This window comes from Lathyrus oleraceus, chromosome 4 (genome assembly GCF_024323335.1).
Source record: "Lathyrus oleraceus cultivar Zhongwan6 chromosome 4, CAAS_Psat_ZW6_1.0, whole genome shotgun sequence".
NCBI classification, from domain to species: domain Eukaryota; kingdom Viridiplantae; phylum Streptophyta; class Magnoliopsida; order Fabales; family Fabaceae; genus Lathyrus; species Lathyrus oleraceus.
Window position 1 is genome coordinate 320479105 of NC_066582.1, and position 18238 is coordinate 320497342.

General features: G+C 37.9%; 1 protein-coding gene across 1 annotated transcript; it reads left to right on the top strand.

Annotated features, from left to right (window-relative positions):
- Positions 1–2489: 2489 nt before the first annotated feature.
- On the top strand, positions 2490–4291 carry LOC127137271 (DEAD-box ATP-dependent RNA helicase 31). The gene is made up of 6 exons (XM_051063742.1): positions 2490–2627; positions 2728–2814; positions 2938–3033; positions 3209–3424; positions 3640–3822; positions 4064–4291. Exons 1-6 carry the CDS (start codon positions 2490–2492, stop codon positions 4289–4291), a joined length of 948 nt encoding a protein of 315 aa, XP_050919699.1.
- Positions 4292–18238: the final 13947 nt, after the last annotated feature.

Sequence of the window (18238 nt, forward strand, 5' to 3'; positions counted from 1 at the left end):
ATAATTTATGAATATGAATGTTTATGAATGAAAATCATATTTTTTATGTGAATTGGTAAATAGAAAAAATTCTAATGAAATTTAAATAAATGCCATTAAAATGAAATTAAAAAATGGAATGATTTATGAATGCTTATGAATAAAGGTCATGTTTTTTTATGTGAATTGATAAATAGAAAAATAAAGTCTAATGAAAATTAAATAAATGTCAGTGAAATTTTTTTATTTTAAAAATGGAATAATTTATGTCAATGGGTGGATGCAAATTGATATACAAATGCTGTAAAATGTAAATGAATGCCTTTAGGCGGGGCAAAATTTAGGGTACGATAGTTGCCCCTATTTAAATACTTTTACTAGATGACATGAGTGATGATAATCCTCATGGTATCCAAAGTGAAAGGCATTTAAATACAAAAAACCCGAATTTTGCCCCTAGATGCGATGACATGCCATGCTATGAGTTGAACGACCCTTTTTTGTTTGCTGGGGATATGATAGACCCTAGCGTGATTTTTATGAAGGATGATGGACGGACCTGTGGGGAATGATGAGAATACGGTAGCGGAAGGAAATATCAAAGACAATGGGTGGAGACTCATTGGGGACAACAATTTGCTGGAGGAAAGACAACTAGGGAATATGCAAAGAGATTTTAACAACAAATTCGAACACGACTTAACAACAATAGACAACCCAAAGAAAACTGCAACAACAGGTTCATACATGACCTGACAATATTGGAAAACATGCAAAGCAAGTATCGTCAATAGGTTCATACATGACCAGGCACTTTAGAATACATCAGACAGTTCTGGAGATTTCTCACGAGAAATTCATCCGATCAGAGATTTTTGAGATTCCCAACAGGGAATTTATGCAAAACAAAGATAAGCAGGGGTCTTCTTATAAGTAGATCATCCATGCAAAGACTATGATGATTCTTCACAAAGAAATCAAACAAAACCAACATCATTGGAGTTTTCTAACACGAAAAGTCTCCAAGCTTCTGGGAATTCCTCAAGATGATGAGTCATACATGACCTTCACGGAACCATCAGGAAAGACAGGGTAATCAAACTCTCTGTATGTGCCAACAACAATCGGTAAACAATGGATTACAACCAACTTTTAACAGAATTTGCCAACAACAACTAGACTTTGACCGTAAGCAATGGATTGCAACCAGCTTTTAACGGATGGGTGCCAATGACAATTGGATTTGACCAAAGGAAATAGTAAAATATTCATCATCACATCAGAGTTTTCCAGCAACAACTGGATTTTGGAGATGCCAATGACAATTGAACTCTTGAAACGATACTAGTGACAACTAGATTTTAAGGGTACCAAATAATAATTGGATTTCTGATAAGATATCAGTGACAACTGAACTTGACATACCAATGACAATCGGATTGGAGATAACACCAGTGACAACTGGACCTTACAGGATGCCAATGATGATTCGACTTTGGATGGAGTGCTAGCGACAAATGGTCTTTGGGTCAAGGGATAACAATCAACGACGAGACGAATGGGCAACACAAATGAGTACAAAGTACATTTTGAATCATGCATGATTTAATTTTGTTTGTTTTATGCATGATATATGAATGATCATGATATGCAATGTTGACAATAGGCAGTCTGGTAGTTTATAGGGACTGTTTATAGAGATTCTGATTCCTCACTACGCCAAAAACTGGAATAGACAGCGCATCTTAGAGGGCGCTTTATTACAAAAGCGCACTCTAAAGTGAAGCGAAAAAATAAGGAGCGAACAACTGGAATAGACAGCGCACTTTAGAGGGCGCTTTTGTAATAAAGCGCCCTCTAAGGTGAAGCGAAAAAATAAGGAGGAGATAGAGGGACAACAATACAGGGCGCTTTTTAGAAAGCGCCCTCTAAGGTTACCCTTAGAGGGTGCTTTTAAAAAAACGCTCTATAAGTCCATGTGCATTTCCAGTTTATAAAGCGCTTTTGGAAAGCCTTAGAGAGCGCTTTCATAAGCGCCCTCTTAGGCCCCCTTTAGAGGGCGCTTTTTTTTCCACAAGCGCCCTCTAAGGTCCCCTTTAGTAAACATTAAAATTATAACATACTGCGCGTTTTGTTATTTCACTCTCTGTTATTTTCGTTCTTTTTCATGTTAGGGTTCTCACTGCTACGATTTTCGCTACTTCTAAGGCGTTCTCCTTCCACCTCTGTTAGATCTACGACGTTTCCTCCTTCTATTAATTCGTTGTTAGCTGTTCGATTTTGACACCATAGGTATTTTTCTAATCTTCATATTACTTGGTTTCTCTTCTGACGTTCGCTATTGTTCATTTTTGGTTTCTCGATGTAGAAAAATGAGGCAACAATATGGGGGTGAAGGCCTTGGTGCTTGATGAAGCTGATCATTTACTAGACATGGGATTTCGCAAAGATATTGGGGGTGAAGGCTTAGAGATCATGTTGAAAATACCGCTGGTTTTGCATCCAGGCTTATGGGGGTGAAGGCCTTGGTGCTTGATGAAGCTGATCATTTACTAGACATGGGATTTCTCAAAGATATTGAGAAGATAATCGCTGCAATCCCTAAACAACGACAAACACTTATGTTTTCTGCAACAATTCCCGACGAGGTTTGTATTTCTTTCTTTTCACTCCTTTCCTTTTTAGCTGTGATGATTCATGCTTTATAAAAGATATGCGCATTGGGCTTATTCTCGTATGATTGTGAAGGTGCGCCAAGTCTGCCATATTGTTATGAAAAGGGATTTTGAATATATTAATACAGTTCAGGAGGGTAGTGAGGATACACATTCACAGGTAATTGTTTATAATTTCATGATAGTAATAACTTGTTAGATACTTACATGTGTATATGCATATACAGCCATCATATAACATATTTTTTTGGATCTTTATTTATGGTGCTTTGGATCATTTCAGGTCCGCCAAATGCATTTAGTTGCACCATTAGACAAGCATTTCCCTTTACTCTATGCTATTCTGAAGGAGCACATTGCAGATGATGTTGACTACAAGGTTTGCTTTCTAATCTGCAACCAACTGTATTTTAATTTTTTCTCTGTCCTTTCACTATGAACTGTTTAGATTAGTATTTTGGATTAGTAAACTGTGATTTGACAACAAAGTTTAACTTTTACAATCATGTTTACATGGATTTGGAGGATATGTAATGTAACTATTGGTTTATCAGGTTCTTGTTTTCTGCACAACCGCTATGGTCACAAGACTTGTTGCTGATCTCCTTGGGGAGTTGAACTTGAATGTGAGAGAAATCCATTCAAGAAAGCCTCAGAGTTATAGAACCAGAGTTTCTGATGAATTCCGGAAGTCAAAGGGTCTCATCTTGGTTACTTCGGATGTATCTGCACGTGGAGTTGATTATCCAGATGTTACTCTTGTTGTACAGGTATATTTGGATCTCCTTCCTTGTTTCACTTGTGACTATATTACCAGCATGCTCGTGTCCATATGAATTTCTGTCCTGTTTAACGCATACTCGTAAGGACACTCAATACATACATTTGCTAAAAGTGCAAGCCTTTTTTATTATGATTTGCCAAATTATTTAACGCTTTTATTGATTTCAAATTGTCATGTTTCTTCCATTTCTACAATGAACAGGTTGGTCTACCGGCTGATAGAGAACAATATATACATCGACTAGGTAGAACGGGGAGAAGAGGAAAAGAAGGGCAGGGCATTCTGCTACTAGCTCCTTGGGAAGAGTTCTTTTTAGCTACTGCAAAAGATTTACCTATTGGGAAAGCTCCGGTCCCTTCAGTTGATCCTGACACTAAGAAAAAGGTATACTTGGATATACAAGGGAGACAATTATTGATTTTCTTCTAATACTTTAGCTAGTTTTTAGACAAACAAACCAATATGTGGAGCAATGATTAGCTACGAGTTTGGCAGGATCGCGGTGTGTCACCATGATTTTGGCAAAAGCTAAATTTTAAAGCTTTAGCAAAATTACAATGCCACCTCGAGTTCATTAAACTCACTGTGATTCCAACGATGCACTTACATTTTAAATTGTTAACAGGTGGAAAGGGCTCTATCCAATGTGGAGATGAAAAATAAAGAAGCAGCATATCAGGCATGGCTTGGTTACTACAACTCTAACAAGAAAGTGGGGAAAGATAAGTATAGGTTAGTGGAGCTTGCAAATGAGTTCAGTCGATGCATGGGGCTTGATAGCCCTCCAGCTATTCCTAAGCTTGTCCTTGGCAAGATGGGTCTTAAAAATATCCCTGGTTTACGTTCCAAATAGGTTTCCATTCAATTTCTGATAACAGTCTTGTGAAAGAGAGAAATGTTCTTGAATTGAAATGCCCCCACTTATAGTTTGATTTTAAGACTTGAAACTTCTAAATTTCAACTATCATAGTAATTTTTTCTGTATATTTTGTACTTCTAGATGAATTATCATTTAACAAGTACTGCAGAAACTTCAGTGCCAGATGAATTTGTACTGTAAATCATTGATGCAAACTGTCTAAAATAGATATTCAATCATTATTAGTTTATGATTTAAAACATATACCTCGAATTGTTTTATATTTTGTGTGTTGAAAAATGATAAGAATATATTTTGATGTTTTTGCTTTGGTCATTCCCATTGTTAGTTTATAATATTTTGTGTGTTGAAAAATGATAAGAATATACAGTTTTAGGTGTACTGCTTCAATATACAGGTTGTCTAAAATAAATAAAAAAATATAGCGCTTTTTAAAAAAAAAATTTTAAATAACCACCCACTTTAGAGGGCGCTTTCCAAAATAAGCGCCCTCTAAACCCTTTAAATTTCCACTTTAGAGGGCGCTTTCCAGTAAAAGCGCCCTCTAAACCCTTAAATGTTTCCACTTTAGAGGGCGCTTTCCAGTAAAAGCGCCCTCTAAACCCTTAAAAGTTTCCACTTTAGAGGGCGCTTTCTTTAAAAAGCGCCCTCTAAAGTGGCCCTTAAAGGGCTTAAAGAGCCACTTTAGAGAGCGCTTTCACCAGGCAAAAAAGCGCTGTCTTTACCTATGCCAGCGCCAGATTAGAGGGCGCTTTAAAGCGCTGTTATAGGCCAAAAAAAGCGCCATCTTTTCCCTTATTTGGCGTAGTGCCTCAACACCAATAACTCAAACTCGTACAAGTAATAGGCGTATCCAGAGGAGAATATATCAAGATTAATAGTTATAAATAACCAAAGGGCCATCCTTCCAGAGGATTAATAAGTTGTGTTCCATGGAGATTTTTGTTGGTGATTGTAAGACCCCAATTTTGGGCCCTAAGATCCCTCATGGCCCATATCATTCATATCATAACCTCAAGGATCATTGCATGCCTTTGCTTCCCTCCTAGTGGGTAGGTTGCCTTGTAGGTTTATTTCTTGATCACCAAGCATACTTTGCATTTGTATATCTCTGCCTTTCATATGTTTATCATTCAAAAAGTACAAAAATATTGTCAGTCTAACCTTGTTGCTTGCAGTTGAAGCAATCATCAGCAATTAGGTCAAAGTCAGTCATTGATCAGTCAAAGCAATGGATGGTGGCCATTCTTGCAGAATTTGGGCACCATGATCAATAATCAAGAGCTCATATATCTTGGGACATCATTTGAAAACAAGTTCTCAAGGAATTAGGGTTTGGAATTCATCAGAAGTGGTCCAATCATCCAAAACCCTAGAAAAGTCAAACTTGGTCAACAGTTGATTTAATCAAGGATTTGATGGATAGAATTGATTTGAAGGAGCTCATTCATGCTTGTACAAGCCTCATCTATCATGTCAAACCTCATCATGGAAGAAAATCAAGTCAAATCAGAAAATTTCCAGAAATAGCAAGTAGACCTGTAATTTCAACTGCCAAAAATGGAAACTTCTTGATCTCAAACTTACATCATGATACAAGCTTCAAATGAATTTTTTCCCAACATGAAAGTTGAAGATCTTGTCTTCCCATTTTCAAAAAGTCCAAGAACACCTAAATCCCATGTGTGGTTGTCAAGATATGATCAAATCATTTTCACCAATTTCTGAACTTCACAGAGCCATATCTCCCAAACCATAAGGCCAAATTTGGTGGGGTTTTTTCCTACAAACCACATTTTTCATCCTCTTTCCAAAAATATAAATTTCACTCATCAAAACCTTACCATTCAAAATGGCATTTTTGGACCTTTTTCATTTAAATTCAAAGTTTGACCAAACTTTGACTTTTTGATTCTTTGACTTTTTCTTGATTTGGCCAATTGGGAAATGTTTCATATGTCATTTGTGATTTGCTCCAAGCCCTAAACCATGTTCATATCACCATTATACCATAATTTTGGCAAGAGATGCAAAATGGTCAAAATGTGCAAATTGGTTTCATTCAAACAAGGCAAGCTAGCAATTCTGGTACAGACCACAAACAGCAAAGCATGATGGTCCTTGGCAGCCTGTAGCAGGCCCAAATTCGTGCAGACAAACACACCTCCATTTCCACTTATATACAAACTTGGCAAAATGCATTTTTGATTCATTAAGCAAAACAAGTACAGCAGTTCTGCAGCACACACAAAACAGCAATTGGCAAAGTCTTTACAGCCTGTTTAAGGCCCAGCTCATGGCAAGATTGCACCTCCATTACTCACTTATGTGCCACTTAGCAAAAATGCAAATGAGGGCATTAACACTAAACTAGCTTACAACATGGATTAAGGATGTTAAACAGGTCATATAAAGCAATATTTCTGTCACTTGCAACCCGAATCGACAGCAGCCACAGACCAAAATATTCATTTCCTCTCATTCTTGCAACTTTGCTCAAGGTGAATTTTTGCAGAAAAATCTCAAAACCCTCGAACAACCCTTACATCCTTCATCATCCAACCATGATTTAGGACTTTTTGCAAGCATTATTCACCACCTGTTTTGCAGCTTGAGCTCTGTTTGCTCTAGGAGCATTTCCATGGCAAATCGAAAGTTGGATGTAGTTAGACATTCTTGAGCTAAAAAAGTTCATCATCCATCATTCTAAGGCACTCTCTTCAGCTGTTTCAAGCTTGTACCATCAATACCTCACTGCATTTTGAATTGCTTCAAAACCAAGTAAGTTTTCGAATCCCTTCTTTTGCCTTGCTATGCTATGTTTTTAAAAAGTCTTTCCATGCTTGTTCCAATGCAACTTGAGTCATGCTGATTGGTTAAACATATCATGAGAAATTTGGATTTTATTTTGCATGCTCAAACCTAGTTTCCTTCGATTTGCTTATTTGTTGTTGCTTCAGTGAAAACCATTGCCATATTTGTGATACTGAATGTTGGATGATGCTGTTGACATGTTTGCTTTTTATTTCTGCCCCTTTTGAAAATTCAAGTTCATGATGAGGATGAATATATACTGCTGTTCAAACCCTAGAGTTTGCCAGAATTTTGCATAAATATGTATGTGTTATGGCTGTCTGGATATGCATGAACATGATTGTGCCATTCCCCTGCTGTTTACCATGTTTGATTTCGATTTGATGATGAACATTGATGTTGAACACATGATGTTGCTGCTAAAACCTTGCTGCAGTTTTGAAACTCCTTGAATATTGCCCTGAAAATCCATTCGATCATGTTGTATGCTGTTGTTCGGTTGCAGTAGGGACATTACCAATACCATGCTTTTGTTTGTTTTGTTTGGTCGAATGATGATGATGATGAATGTGTACATGCTGTTGTTTGCAACCTACCCTGTCCAGAATTTCCACGATTATTTGTTTGCTTGGTCGATTGGTTGATGTTGCTTGATGTTGATAATGCCATGCTGTTGGTCTTTTTTTGCTTGGTTTGATTTTAGTTTGTTGTTTTTTTTTTAACATGATAACACGATGCCTTTGCCATGCTTAAACCCTAGGGTTTTTGAAAACCCAGCACATTTGAATGCTGTTGGTCAGATTACTGTTCCATCGAATGGACCAATGAGAACATTTGGTTCTCTTTCCCTAAACTCTGCGTTTAGATAAATGAAGGCAATATTTACATTTTGTGCCATCGGTCAACTTATGTTGACTTGCCATGCCTTGTTACTTGTTCATGTTTGCTTCAAAACTTCATCCAACTTCACAAATTAATTTCTCTCTCAATTTTTATCCAAAAATTATGAAATTTTTTCCTCATGTTCATGATTGTGTCCTCTATTTTATTGTGATTTTTAATTAATTTTCCATGGGCTGGATTTTAATTGATAATTATTTTCCCAACATGTATGCATAAATGATACATTGTGCCATTCCTTTTGTGAAATACTCATGTTGCATCCAATGAGCTTGAAATTTTTTGTGGTGAAACTAGACACATTGACCTTCATTTCCATATAAAGTTTGTGCATTTATCATTTGTGGATTGAGAGTTATGATTTTCTGGAGTTATGTGTTACATTTGGTGCTATACCATGATCATGTATTTTCCCAAATTTTGTTCACATGCTTCCTCTTATCCAATTGACCCCAAATTTTGCATGAACCATCTATCACATGTCTAGTTTGTGTATGAATTTGCTTGGAATTAATCTTGCTGTTTTCCATTTATTTGAGAATTTTCTTCCATACTTGTTCATTTGTTGACTTTTTGTGATACACATTGCCATATCTTTTGTGAAATTCTCAAATCTTATTGTATGACCATGAAATTTCATATGTGATAACTAGACTTCTCAAGCTTTGCATTGGTGTTAACCTCACTCATTTCTCTTCTGTTTTCAATTTGATATGATTTTTTGAAGTTGACCCATGTTTGTTGACCTTCATTGTGCATGCTTGAAATTATGTTGACTTCTTGATTTTCATTGACTGCCTTCCTCTCATCCAAATGCCATGAAATTTTACATGTCTACCATGCTAGATGTTAGGATTGAGTGTGATTTATTTCATGATTTTTGAGATTGTTTGGGTTGACTTTTGGATGAAGTCTTGCTGTTGACCTATTTGTGCTTCTTATTGCCATGCTTTGCACTCTTTTGCATATGAAATGACAATGATGCATGATTTGATTGTGAATCCAATTGAGATTACTTCTTAAATGTTTGAACATGAATTGGGTTGACTTTTCTTTGCTGTTTGACTTTTTTCTTTCATCCTTGACCCTAGGCTAGTCCTAGTGGTCTTTTGAGCTTACCATTGAGCTATTGTTTCAGGTTAAGCACCAGTGCTTCAAAGATCATTCAAATTTGTTTGAGTTGAATTATATATTGTGCTAACTTTTGTTTTGTAGGTGTGACTCACATACTTGAGTCTTTGTGCCTTGCACAATTGGTCCCTCTGTGGTTGACTATTGGTTCATTTTCTTTTGATTTTGATTGTTGACTTGTTTACTAATGAGTTTGACTTTTTCAGGTACACTTTAGTTGCTTTAGTTGCTTGCTTTGCTTTTTAGCATTTGCTTTGAGGTATAAACCTTTCTTCTTCATGTAGTCTGGAGACCCGGTCTGTTATTTGACCGGGCAAACTGTCTGAAGTCCTCCTTAAGAGGCAATGCTTGTGTGTGTTTATATTTGTCCCAAGCAGGAAAAGTCCTTCAAGTAAGGCAATTGGTGGAAGGTAGGGATAAGCAATCTATCCCCCACTATTCAGTGTGTCCTCTCTTTGCTCCCATTACATGGTTGAAGCATTGAGATAAATACCCAAGATCTAATCGAGTCAATAATGTGGAGAGAGCTCCATCTTTCTGAGCTCCCACACTTTCTTATATGCTCTCCCTAATCAGGGATAGAAGCAATGAGGCACACCCCTCATCTCCTTTTCATCTGCTTCACCTTAGCCTCTCAATGGCAAGGTTAAGAGCGACTTTTACCCATTACAGTGGACTTTCAAAGTCAAACCCTCTTGTGTGAGCCCCCCTTTGTTTGGCTATAGAGTGTGCTGTTTGATATTCATTGATTGATTGATTGCTTCATATGCACTTGTTTGCTTGTATGTTATGCATTTGTCATCATCATCAATTGCCATTAGTGCATGACCATACCATTTCTCTGTGTGACTTCTGTTATTGTTGTTTACCCATTGAGGACAATTGTAAGTCCATTGCCTTGGCATTTGTTCCTGTGACATGGAAGGATAGAGTGTAAGACCTCATTGGTCACTCATATCTTCTGTTTATCTGTTTGTATGTGAGGATACAGTTATAAGTCCCTGTAAGTTGGCATCTGTTGTCCTGTGATCATAATTTGATCTGTTTGATTTGTATGTGAGGATACAGTTATAAGTCCCTGTAAGTTGACATCTGTTGTCCTGTGATCATAATTTGATCTGTTTGATTTGTATGTGAGGTTGCAGTTATAAGTCCCTGTAAGTTGGCATCTGCTTTCCTGTGATCATAGTTTGTTTTATCTGTTTGTATGTGAGGTTGCAGTTATAAGTCCCTGTAAGTTGGCATCTGCTTTCCTGTGATCATAGTTTGTTTTATCTGTTTGTATGAGAGGTTGCAATTATAAGTCCCTGTAAGTTGGCATTTGCATTCCTGTGATCATATTGTTGCTTTTGTTCTTGTATGTGAGGATCCATTGTAAGTCCCAGTAATGTGGCATTGGATTTCCTAGGACCATACTGTGGAGTTAACCTAAGTCCAGACAGATTGGCAGTTGACTTCCATGTTTCATCTTTGTTTTCTTTTGAGGAGATTAGTGTAAGTCCATTGAGTGGCTTCTGATATCCTGTTTTGTTTTAGGAGACTGGTGTAAATCCATCTATTGGTATCCGGTATCCGCTTTTATTTCTTTGTTTGAGGAGATTAGTGTAAGACCATTGAGTGGCATCTGATATCCCGTTTTGTTTTAGGAGATTGGTATAAGACCATTGATTGGCATCCGGTATCCGTCTTTCTTTGCTTTGTTTGTTTATTATTATCCATTTCCATTCCAAAGGACACACTTGAATCATCTGCTATATGATTTCAAGAAGTGAACCTTCTAAGAAGTTTTACTATCCATCTTCATCCATTCATCATTCATTATGTCCTAAACCTTTTCACACTTTACCTTTCAAATTTGACATAAGTGTTGTGCAAACTTCTTCATGTTTTCAAAATCTAAAAACCTGGACCCAAGTCCTTGACTTTTTTTTTTCAAACTCCATTTCATAATACTTCTTTGAATTAATCTTAATTATACTTTGACTCCATTTTCATGATCACAATCAATTAACTTCACCCATTCACTTGTTTTGGCTTTGTCCATTAATCTTTTCATACATGAGCTATAGGTTTGATTTATCTTAGTGGTTGATGTTAATCTCACCTTCTGTCTTTAGTGATTGAATTGTAAGTCTTCCTTGCCTATTATAGGGTTAACCCCTCCCTGGCAAGTTGAAGCTGTTCTCACATGGTGGACTTCGTTATTTGTATAAGGTTGAGTTTTCTCCCGTGGATAACGTAAGACCTTAGGGTTTGTGTTTAAAATTGAATCCACCAACTTTTGGAAATCTTTTAGCCGAACTACGGCGTTCTGATCCTTACCTTTGATGGAAGGTACGTAGGCAACGGGTTCATCCGTTCGAACCCAATAACCTAATAAAACATGTATATTCTTTTCTCATCATCCCAATCATGTTTGCACAATATTTTTGTCATAACAAATAACAATCTTTTACAACAAGTGTGAAAAGGGCTCCCTAGGAGTACCTAGGACGTAGTGGGTGCCTAACACCTTCCCATTGCGTAATTTACCCCTTACCCAGAATCTCTGATCTTTTTATTAGTTTTCTACGTGTAAAACTTCTTAGGCTTTTGTTCGCTTTTTAGCCAGTCCTTCGGATAAATAAAAGTGCGGTGGCGACTCGAAATTTCAATGTATCTCCTAGCTTATGATTTAATCGATAGATCATATAGCGACGAATACACCGCTACAGTGATCCATGAGCATTTATGCAATCTTGAGACCTTCGGAAAAACAAATGATTTTCTCTTGATTTTCATATATATCAAAGTAATTTTGTTCCTTTCACTAAATTTCAAATTCTTTTCAAGTTTCAAAATTTCATTATTAACAAATAAATGACGCTTTGCATAACAAAGAAAAACATAGAAGAACACAATTAACAATGATTGATAGGAAAAACTTGTATTTTATTCAAGAATGGTAGCAAACCAATGGCGTAGCTCCATGGAATGTTACAATTTTGAAAATGACAATAAGGAAAGGTTTACGTTGAATTCAGTGGCCACTAATATCCCTAATAGATATGATTCTCCAAAACCTTGCTTCTAAGGGGAGTAACTGGATTGATCTTCCGCCTCAGATTCTTCTGTGTCAATCAGTAACAACTGATGCAGTTTATGCCTTTTGCCCCTAACTTTTGCCTGGATCACCCTTTCGGGTTTTCAATCCATCGGGACACTCTTTTTTTTCCTAAGTTTCCCTTTCAGGTTTTCAACTTAGCGAGCTATCATTTTTTATTCATCCCTAACTTCTGCCTGGATCACCCCTTCGGGTTTTTGATCCACCGGGATACCCTTTTTTGTGTGCCTAAATCGCCCTTTCAGGTTTTCGACTTAGCGGGTTTTTATTAGGCATAGTATTTTTTAACTGCATCAGAGTTCACGGGGTGTGAGAGCTCTTCATCATCCATAGTTGTGAGAATCAAGGCACCTCCGGAGAAGGCTTTCTTCACAACATATGGGCCTTCATAATTGGGAGTCCACTTCCCACGTGAGTCCTTGTGTAGCGGCAAGATCTTCTTGAGCACGAGGTCTCCTTCTCTGAATTCCCGAACACGTACTTTCTTGTCAAAAGCCCTCTTGAGCCGTTTCTGGTATAACTGTCCATGGCATAAAGAAGTCATTCGCTTCTCATCTATGAGGTTTAACTAATCAAATCTATTTTGAATCCATTCAGCCTCTTCTAGCTTGGTCTCTATCAAGATTCTCATTGAAGGTATCTCCACATCAATTGGGAGAACCGCTTCCGTCCCATATACCAAAGAGAATGGGGTTGCCCCTGTTGAGGTGCGGACGGAAGTCCGGTATCCATGCAGTGCAAAGGGTAGCATTTCGTGCCAATCCTTATAGGTTTTCACCACTTTCTGCAGGATCTTCTTGATGTTTTTATTAGCGGCTTCAACAGCGCCATTCATCTTTGGACGATATGGTGAAGAGTTATGGTGCTCAACCTTGAAGCCTTCGCATAATTCTTTCATGGTCTTATTGTTCAGATTCGTCCCATTATCTGTAATGATCCGGCTTGGAACTCCATAACGGCAAATAATCTCTTTCTTGAGGAACCGTGCAACCACTTGTTTTGTCACATTAGCATAAGAGGCGGCTTCTACCCATTTGGTAAAGTAATCAATGGCAACTAGGATGAAGCGGTGACCATTGGAAGCTTTAGGCTCGATGGTGCCAATCATGTCGATGCCCCACATTGACAAAGCCCAAGGTGATGTCAAAATATTGAGTAGGGTCGGAGGCACGTGTACCTTGTTGGCATAGATTTGGCATTTATGACATTTTCTGGCATAATTGAAGCAGTCGGATTCCATGGTCAACCAATAATAACCAGCTCTCAAAATCTTCTTGGCCATGGCATGCCCATTAGCATGAGTTCCAAAGGATCCTTCATGAATCTCCTTGATCAACAGGCTTGCTTCACGTCCATCTACGCATCTGAGCAGAATCATGTCGTGGTTTCTCTTGTATAACACATCCTTGCTTAAGAAGAATTTGGATGCTAACTTCCTCAATGTCTTCTTGTCAAGGGTTGTTGAATCTGTTGGATATTCTTGGTTTTGCAAAAAGCATTTGATGTCGTGAAACCAAGGTTTACCATCAGCTTCCTCTTCAACCGACTGGCAGTAGGCAGGCTCAACTTTCCGCTCGATCTAAATGAGAGGCGCTTCGTTATGGAATCTAACTTGGTACATTGAAGCCAACATAGCCAAAGCATCAGCAATTCGGTTCTCATGACATGGGTACGATATGGGATCAACTTGGTATCACGAGTTTCCCATTCGCCTTTGACTTGATATATCACCAAGGCCGAGTCTCCACATACTTCAAGGATTTTGATTCGGAGGTCAATTGTTGAAACGGGTGAAGAAGCATTATTCAAGAGGATGTTCCCACACTCCTTAGTGGGAAAGGCAAAAGAGTAGTACCTTGATCAAGCACCAAGAGTGATGACGGATTAGAATTTGCTAGAAGAAAAGTTCTTAGAAAGATATTTCCCTCAATCCCGATTCATGGAAGCCAAAACGGCTATTGCGGTATTCACTCAAGGAAGCAACGAGTCTCTAAATGAGGCTTGGGAAAGATTCAACTCAATGTTGAGAAAATGCAAGGGCCATGGTTTTGACGAGCTCACTCAAATCCATATTTTTCTAAATGGGCTCCAATCAACTCACAGAACACTTTTGGATGCTACCGCGGGTGGTTCTCTTATGTCACAGAATGCGGAAGAAGCAAAAGTCATTATTGACCGGATGGCACTAAATGATCGTCAAAGTCAACATGATCGTAATCCTTCACAACGGAAACCGGGAGTTCTTGAATTAAATACCAATGATGCTATTCTTGCTCAAAACAAGTTACCTTCTCAACAAGTGGAGTTGCTCACTCAACAAATGTCCAAACTTCCACAACAATTGAAGAAAATTCAAGTATCTCAAGATAGACATCAAGTAGCATGTTGTGAACTATGTCAAGGAGATCATCCAACCGGTTATTGTCCTCCATTGGAAGAAGTGAGTTATGTGAACAACCAAAATCAGGGATATCAAAGGCAACCTCCACCCAACAATAACTCATATCAAAGGAACAATCAAGGTTATCAACCATCAAGGTTCAACAACCAAAATTTTCAGCAGCAAAGTCCTTATCAACACCCAAATTCTCAAGAACAACAATCGCAAGGAGGAAATTCAAAGCTAGAAGACACTCTCCAACAATTCATGCAAGCCTCCATGGCAAATCAGAAGAGCAACGAGGCAGCAATCAAGAATTTGGAAAACCAAGTAGGTCAACTTGCGAAACAATTGTCGGAACAAACTGCGGGATCTTCCTTCTCCGCTAACACTCAAACTAATCCAAAGGAGCATTGTAAAACAATTTTTACTAGAAGCGGTAAAGAGTTGACAAGTGGAAAAAGTGAGGAGATTATAGTAGAGAATGAGATGGATGTTGTATATGAAAATGAGGATGTGGCTTGTGGAAAGGAGAAAGTGGCAGAAACTCTTCAGTTCGCGCCGCGATCTCCCTTCGCGCCGCGAAAAAAGAAGAACCAGCAATTGATAGCAGAACAGCAGTGTGAAGTGGAAATGAAGAAGGAAATTGAACCGAGAAAGAAGAAAAAAAGAGACAAAGGAGTGAGTGTCATTCCAGTTCAACATCTACCCTATCCACACGCACCATCAAAGAAGGATAATGCTAGACACTATGCACGGTTTATGGACATATTCAAACAACTTCAAATCAATATTCCATTTGCTGATGCATTAGAGCAAATGCCACGGTATGCAAAGTTCATGAAGGACATTCTCACAAAGAAAAGGAGACATGTGGAAGACGAGACAATTTTGCTTGATGCACGTTGTAGTGCCATCATCCAAAAAACTCTCCCAAGGAAGGAATCCGATCCGGGCCGAGTCGTTTTACCGGTGACCATTGGAAGCACCTACATTGGTAACGGTTTGATTGACTTGGGATCTAGCATCAATTTAATCCCCCTATCCATTGTTAAAAGATTGGGAAATGTTGAGATCAAATCTACAAGGATGACTTTACAACTAGCCGATAAATCTACCACTTCACCATATGGAGTTGCTCAAGATATGCTAGTGAAGGTGGACAAATTCTTGTTTCCGGTAGATTTTGTGATAGTGGACATGGATGAGGATCGTGATGCTCCTCTAATTCTTGGAAGACCATTCATGAAAACAGCCCGAATGATGATTGACATTGATGATGGACTCATGAAAGTAAAAGTGCAAGATGAAGAGGTGACTTTCAATCTTTTTGAAGCCAAAAAGCATCCTAATGATAAGCATGATTCTTTCCGAATCGATGCCACCAAGGAGGAACTAGTGGAGATCGCAAACCAGGTTCATGTTTCTAATCCATCAAAGAGATCTCTTATCGGAGTCTACGAAGTTTCGATCGAAAATGAAGGAAAAGAGATTGAAGCAATGTTGCATGAATTAGAGTCTTGTGGAGAGCTTGTTTATCATGAAGAGACAAACGAAGGCTTGGATATGACAAAGAAAGTGGAAGAGCCAAAACTAGAGCCACACTTGAAGTATGTGTTCCTTGGTGATGATTGTACTAAACCCATGATCATTAGCAATACCTTGTCCATAAAAGAGGAGAATCAATTGATACGAGTGCTGAAAAAGAAGGAAGTTGTCGAACTATTGGAGTCCTGGATGATTTATCCTATCTCCGATGGTGAATGGGTGAGTCTGGTGCAAGTAGTTCCGAAAAAGGGTGGTATCGGATTTTATCGAAGGTTCATCAAGAACCTCTTAAAGACAACAAATCCCTTGAGTAAGTTGCTCAACAAAGCCGGATCGTGAAGAGAATCATTGAACCGTCGAGCTCAAAACGACGTTAAACAAAGCGCTTGTTGGGAGGCAACCCAACGTTGTAAGTCTGCATTTTATATTTTGTCAATTCTGATTGTTATGATATTCTGTTGTGTTAATTTTTGTGAAACTTGAGTTCTGTCCACTGCAAATTAATTTTTTCAGAAATTCCTTCAGTTCGCCCCGCGAACTGAATGGAAAGCTTTAGTTCGCATCGCGAACAAAGTTCGCCCAGCGAACTGAGCGTGGCAGAACCACCTAAGTTCTGTTTAGGTTATTTTCTGTCCACTCTTATTTTCACAAAACAGCAACTCTTCTTCAACAACCCCACTTCCAAAACTTCCAAAACTCAAAAATTTCCCTCTCCATCTCCCAAATCCCAACTTGTTAGTAAAGAACCAAGTCAATTTCAACAAATTTGATGCTATGCAGCAACAATTTCAGAAAACTTTCCTTGCACCTGAAGTCCGCACATTTCCTTCCCAGGCGGAATATGTTGCTTATGCTAATTGGCCTGAGGGCAGGTCAGCTTTTATGGGGGGTGCAGGAGGTGGTGCGACCCATGACGGTGAGATGGAGGATATCCTTGGATCTGTTGGTGGTGGCCAAGAGGAGGAAGATTGAGGAGTTTGTTGAATTTTAGAGTTTGTTTTTATTTTGAGTTTTCTTTGTATTATTATTGCTTTTATTGAATTTTGATTGTACTTTTGGGTGGCTTTAGCTCACCAAAATTTTGGCTTGTTAATTTGTCTTGTTAATTGCATGAATACTCTGTGAGATTTAAGTGGGTTACAATGAATTTGGTTTACCAACAATTTTTTGTTTAATTGTTCTTAATCTTAAGTCAAGCTTAAAGCAACTAAGAAATGTTCGCAAAGAAAGAAGCATAGGACACTTCGAGTGCTGATGATAAGAATTAGTGTCGGCATTTCAAGGTACACTTTATCGCTTTCTAGACTTAACATGAGTAGTTTGATGGTGTGTTGCAAATTCCATATCATAAATTCATTGAAATACATGTCATTTTTGAATCAAAATAGGACTTAACCAATTGTGAGGAGGTTTTCCATTGTACACTAAAATGCGGGAAACCAAACATTATTTCAACTTATTCTTATCATGCTAAATCATGCATCAATCTATTTTTGTATGAAAATATTGAAAATGATATAGGCATTGTTTGTTGAGAAAAACCACTTGACCAAAAAGTTTTGAATCAACGAACCTTGTGAGGAGTAATCCTTAGTTAACCCCCTTTGAGCTTACTTTAGGATTCATTTGATTGATAATTGTAAAATCAATTGAAAATTTTGTGAATAAATGAATCCTAATTTCTTTTGTGTCAATTGAACCCTCGAACCGAGTTGTTTGCAAATTTTGCCTTTTGCTTATGTCTAAGTAGGGAGCATTATTGAATAAATTTGGTTTTGGTATCTAAAGTTGGGGAGAGTAAAGTAAAAAGAGTTGATTAGAAACATGAAAAAGTGAGTTTTTATGAAAGGGTGAAAATATGAAAAGAAACAAGAAAAAGAAATCACCCTTGAAACCATAGAGCAAAGAAAAAGAAAAGAAAGAAAAAACAAAGAAAAGGCTCATGGTTGTGTGGATAAATTTGAGAAAAGAAAAAAAGACGGGGATCAAAGAAATGGAAATTATATAGAGTTAAAAGTTTAGGAATTCTCCCTTAGGATAGGCA

Bases quoted from the DNA above. Each gene is read 5' to 3' on its own strand.
- LOC127137271 (XM_051063742.1), top strand. From the start codon at position 2,490: ATGGGGGTGAAGGCCTTGGTGCTTGATGAAGCTGATCATTTACTAGAC. The intron at 3,034-3,208 runs GTTTGCTTTCTA...TTGGTTTATCAG, and splicing joins CAGATGATGTTGACTACAAG to GTTCTTGTTTTCTGCACAAC. The intron at 3,425-3,639 runs GTATATTTGGAT...TACAATGAACAG, and splicing joins ATGTTACTCTTGTTGTACAG to GTTGGTCTACCGGCTGATAG.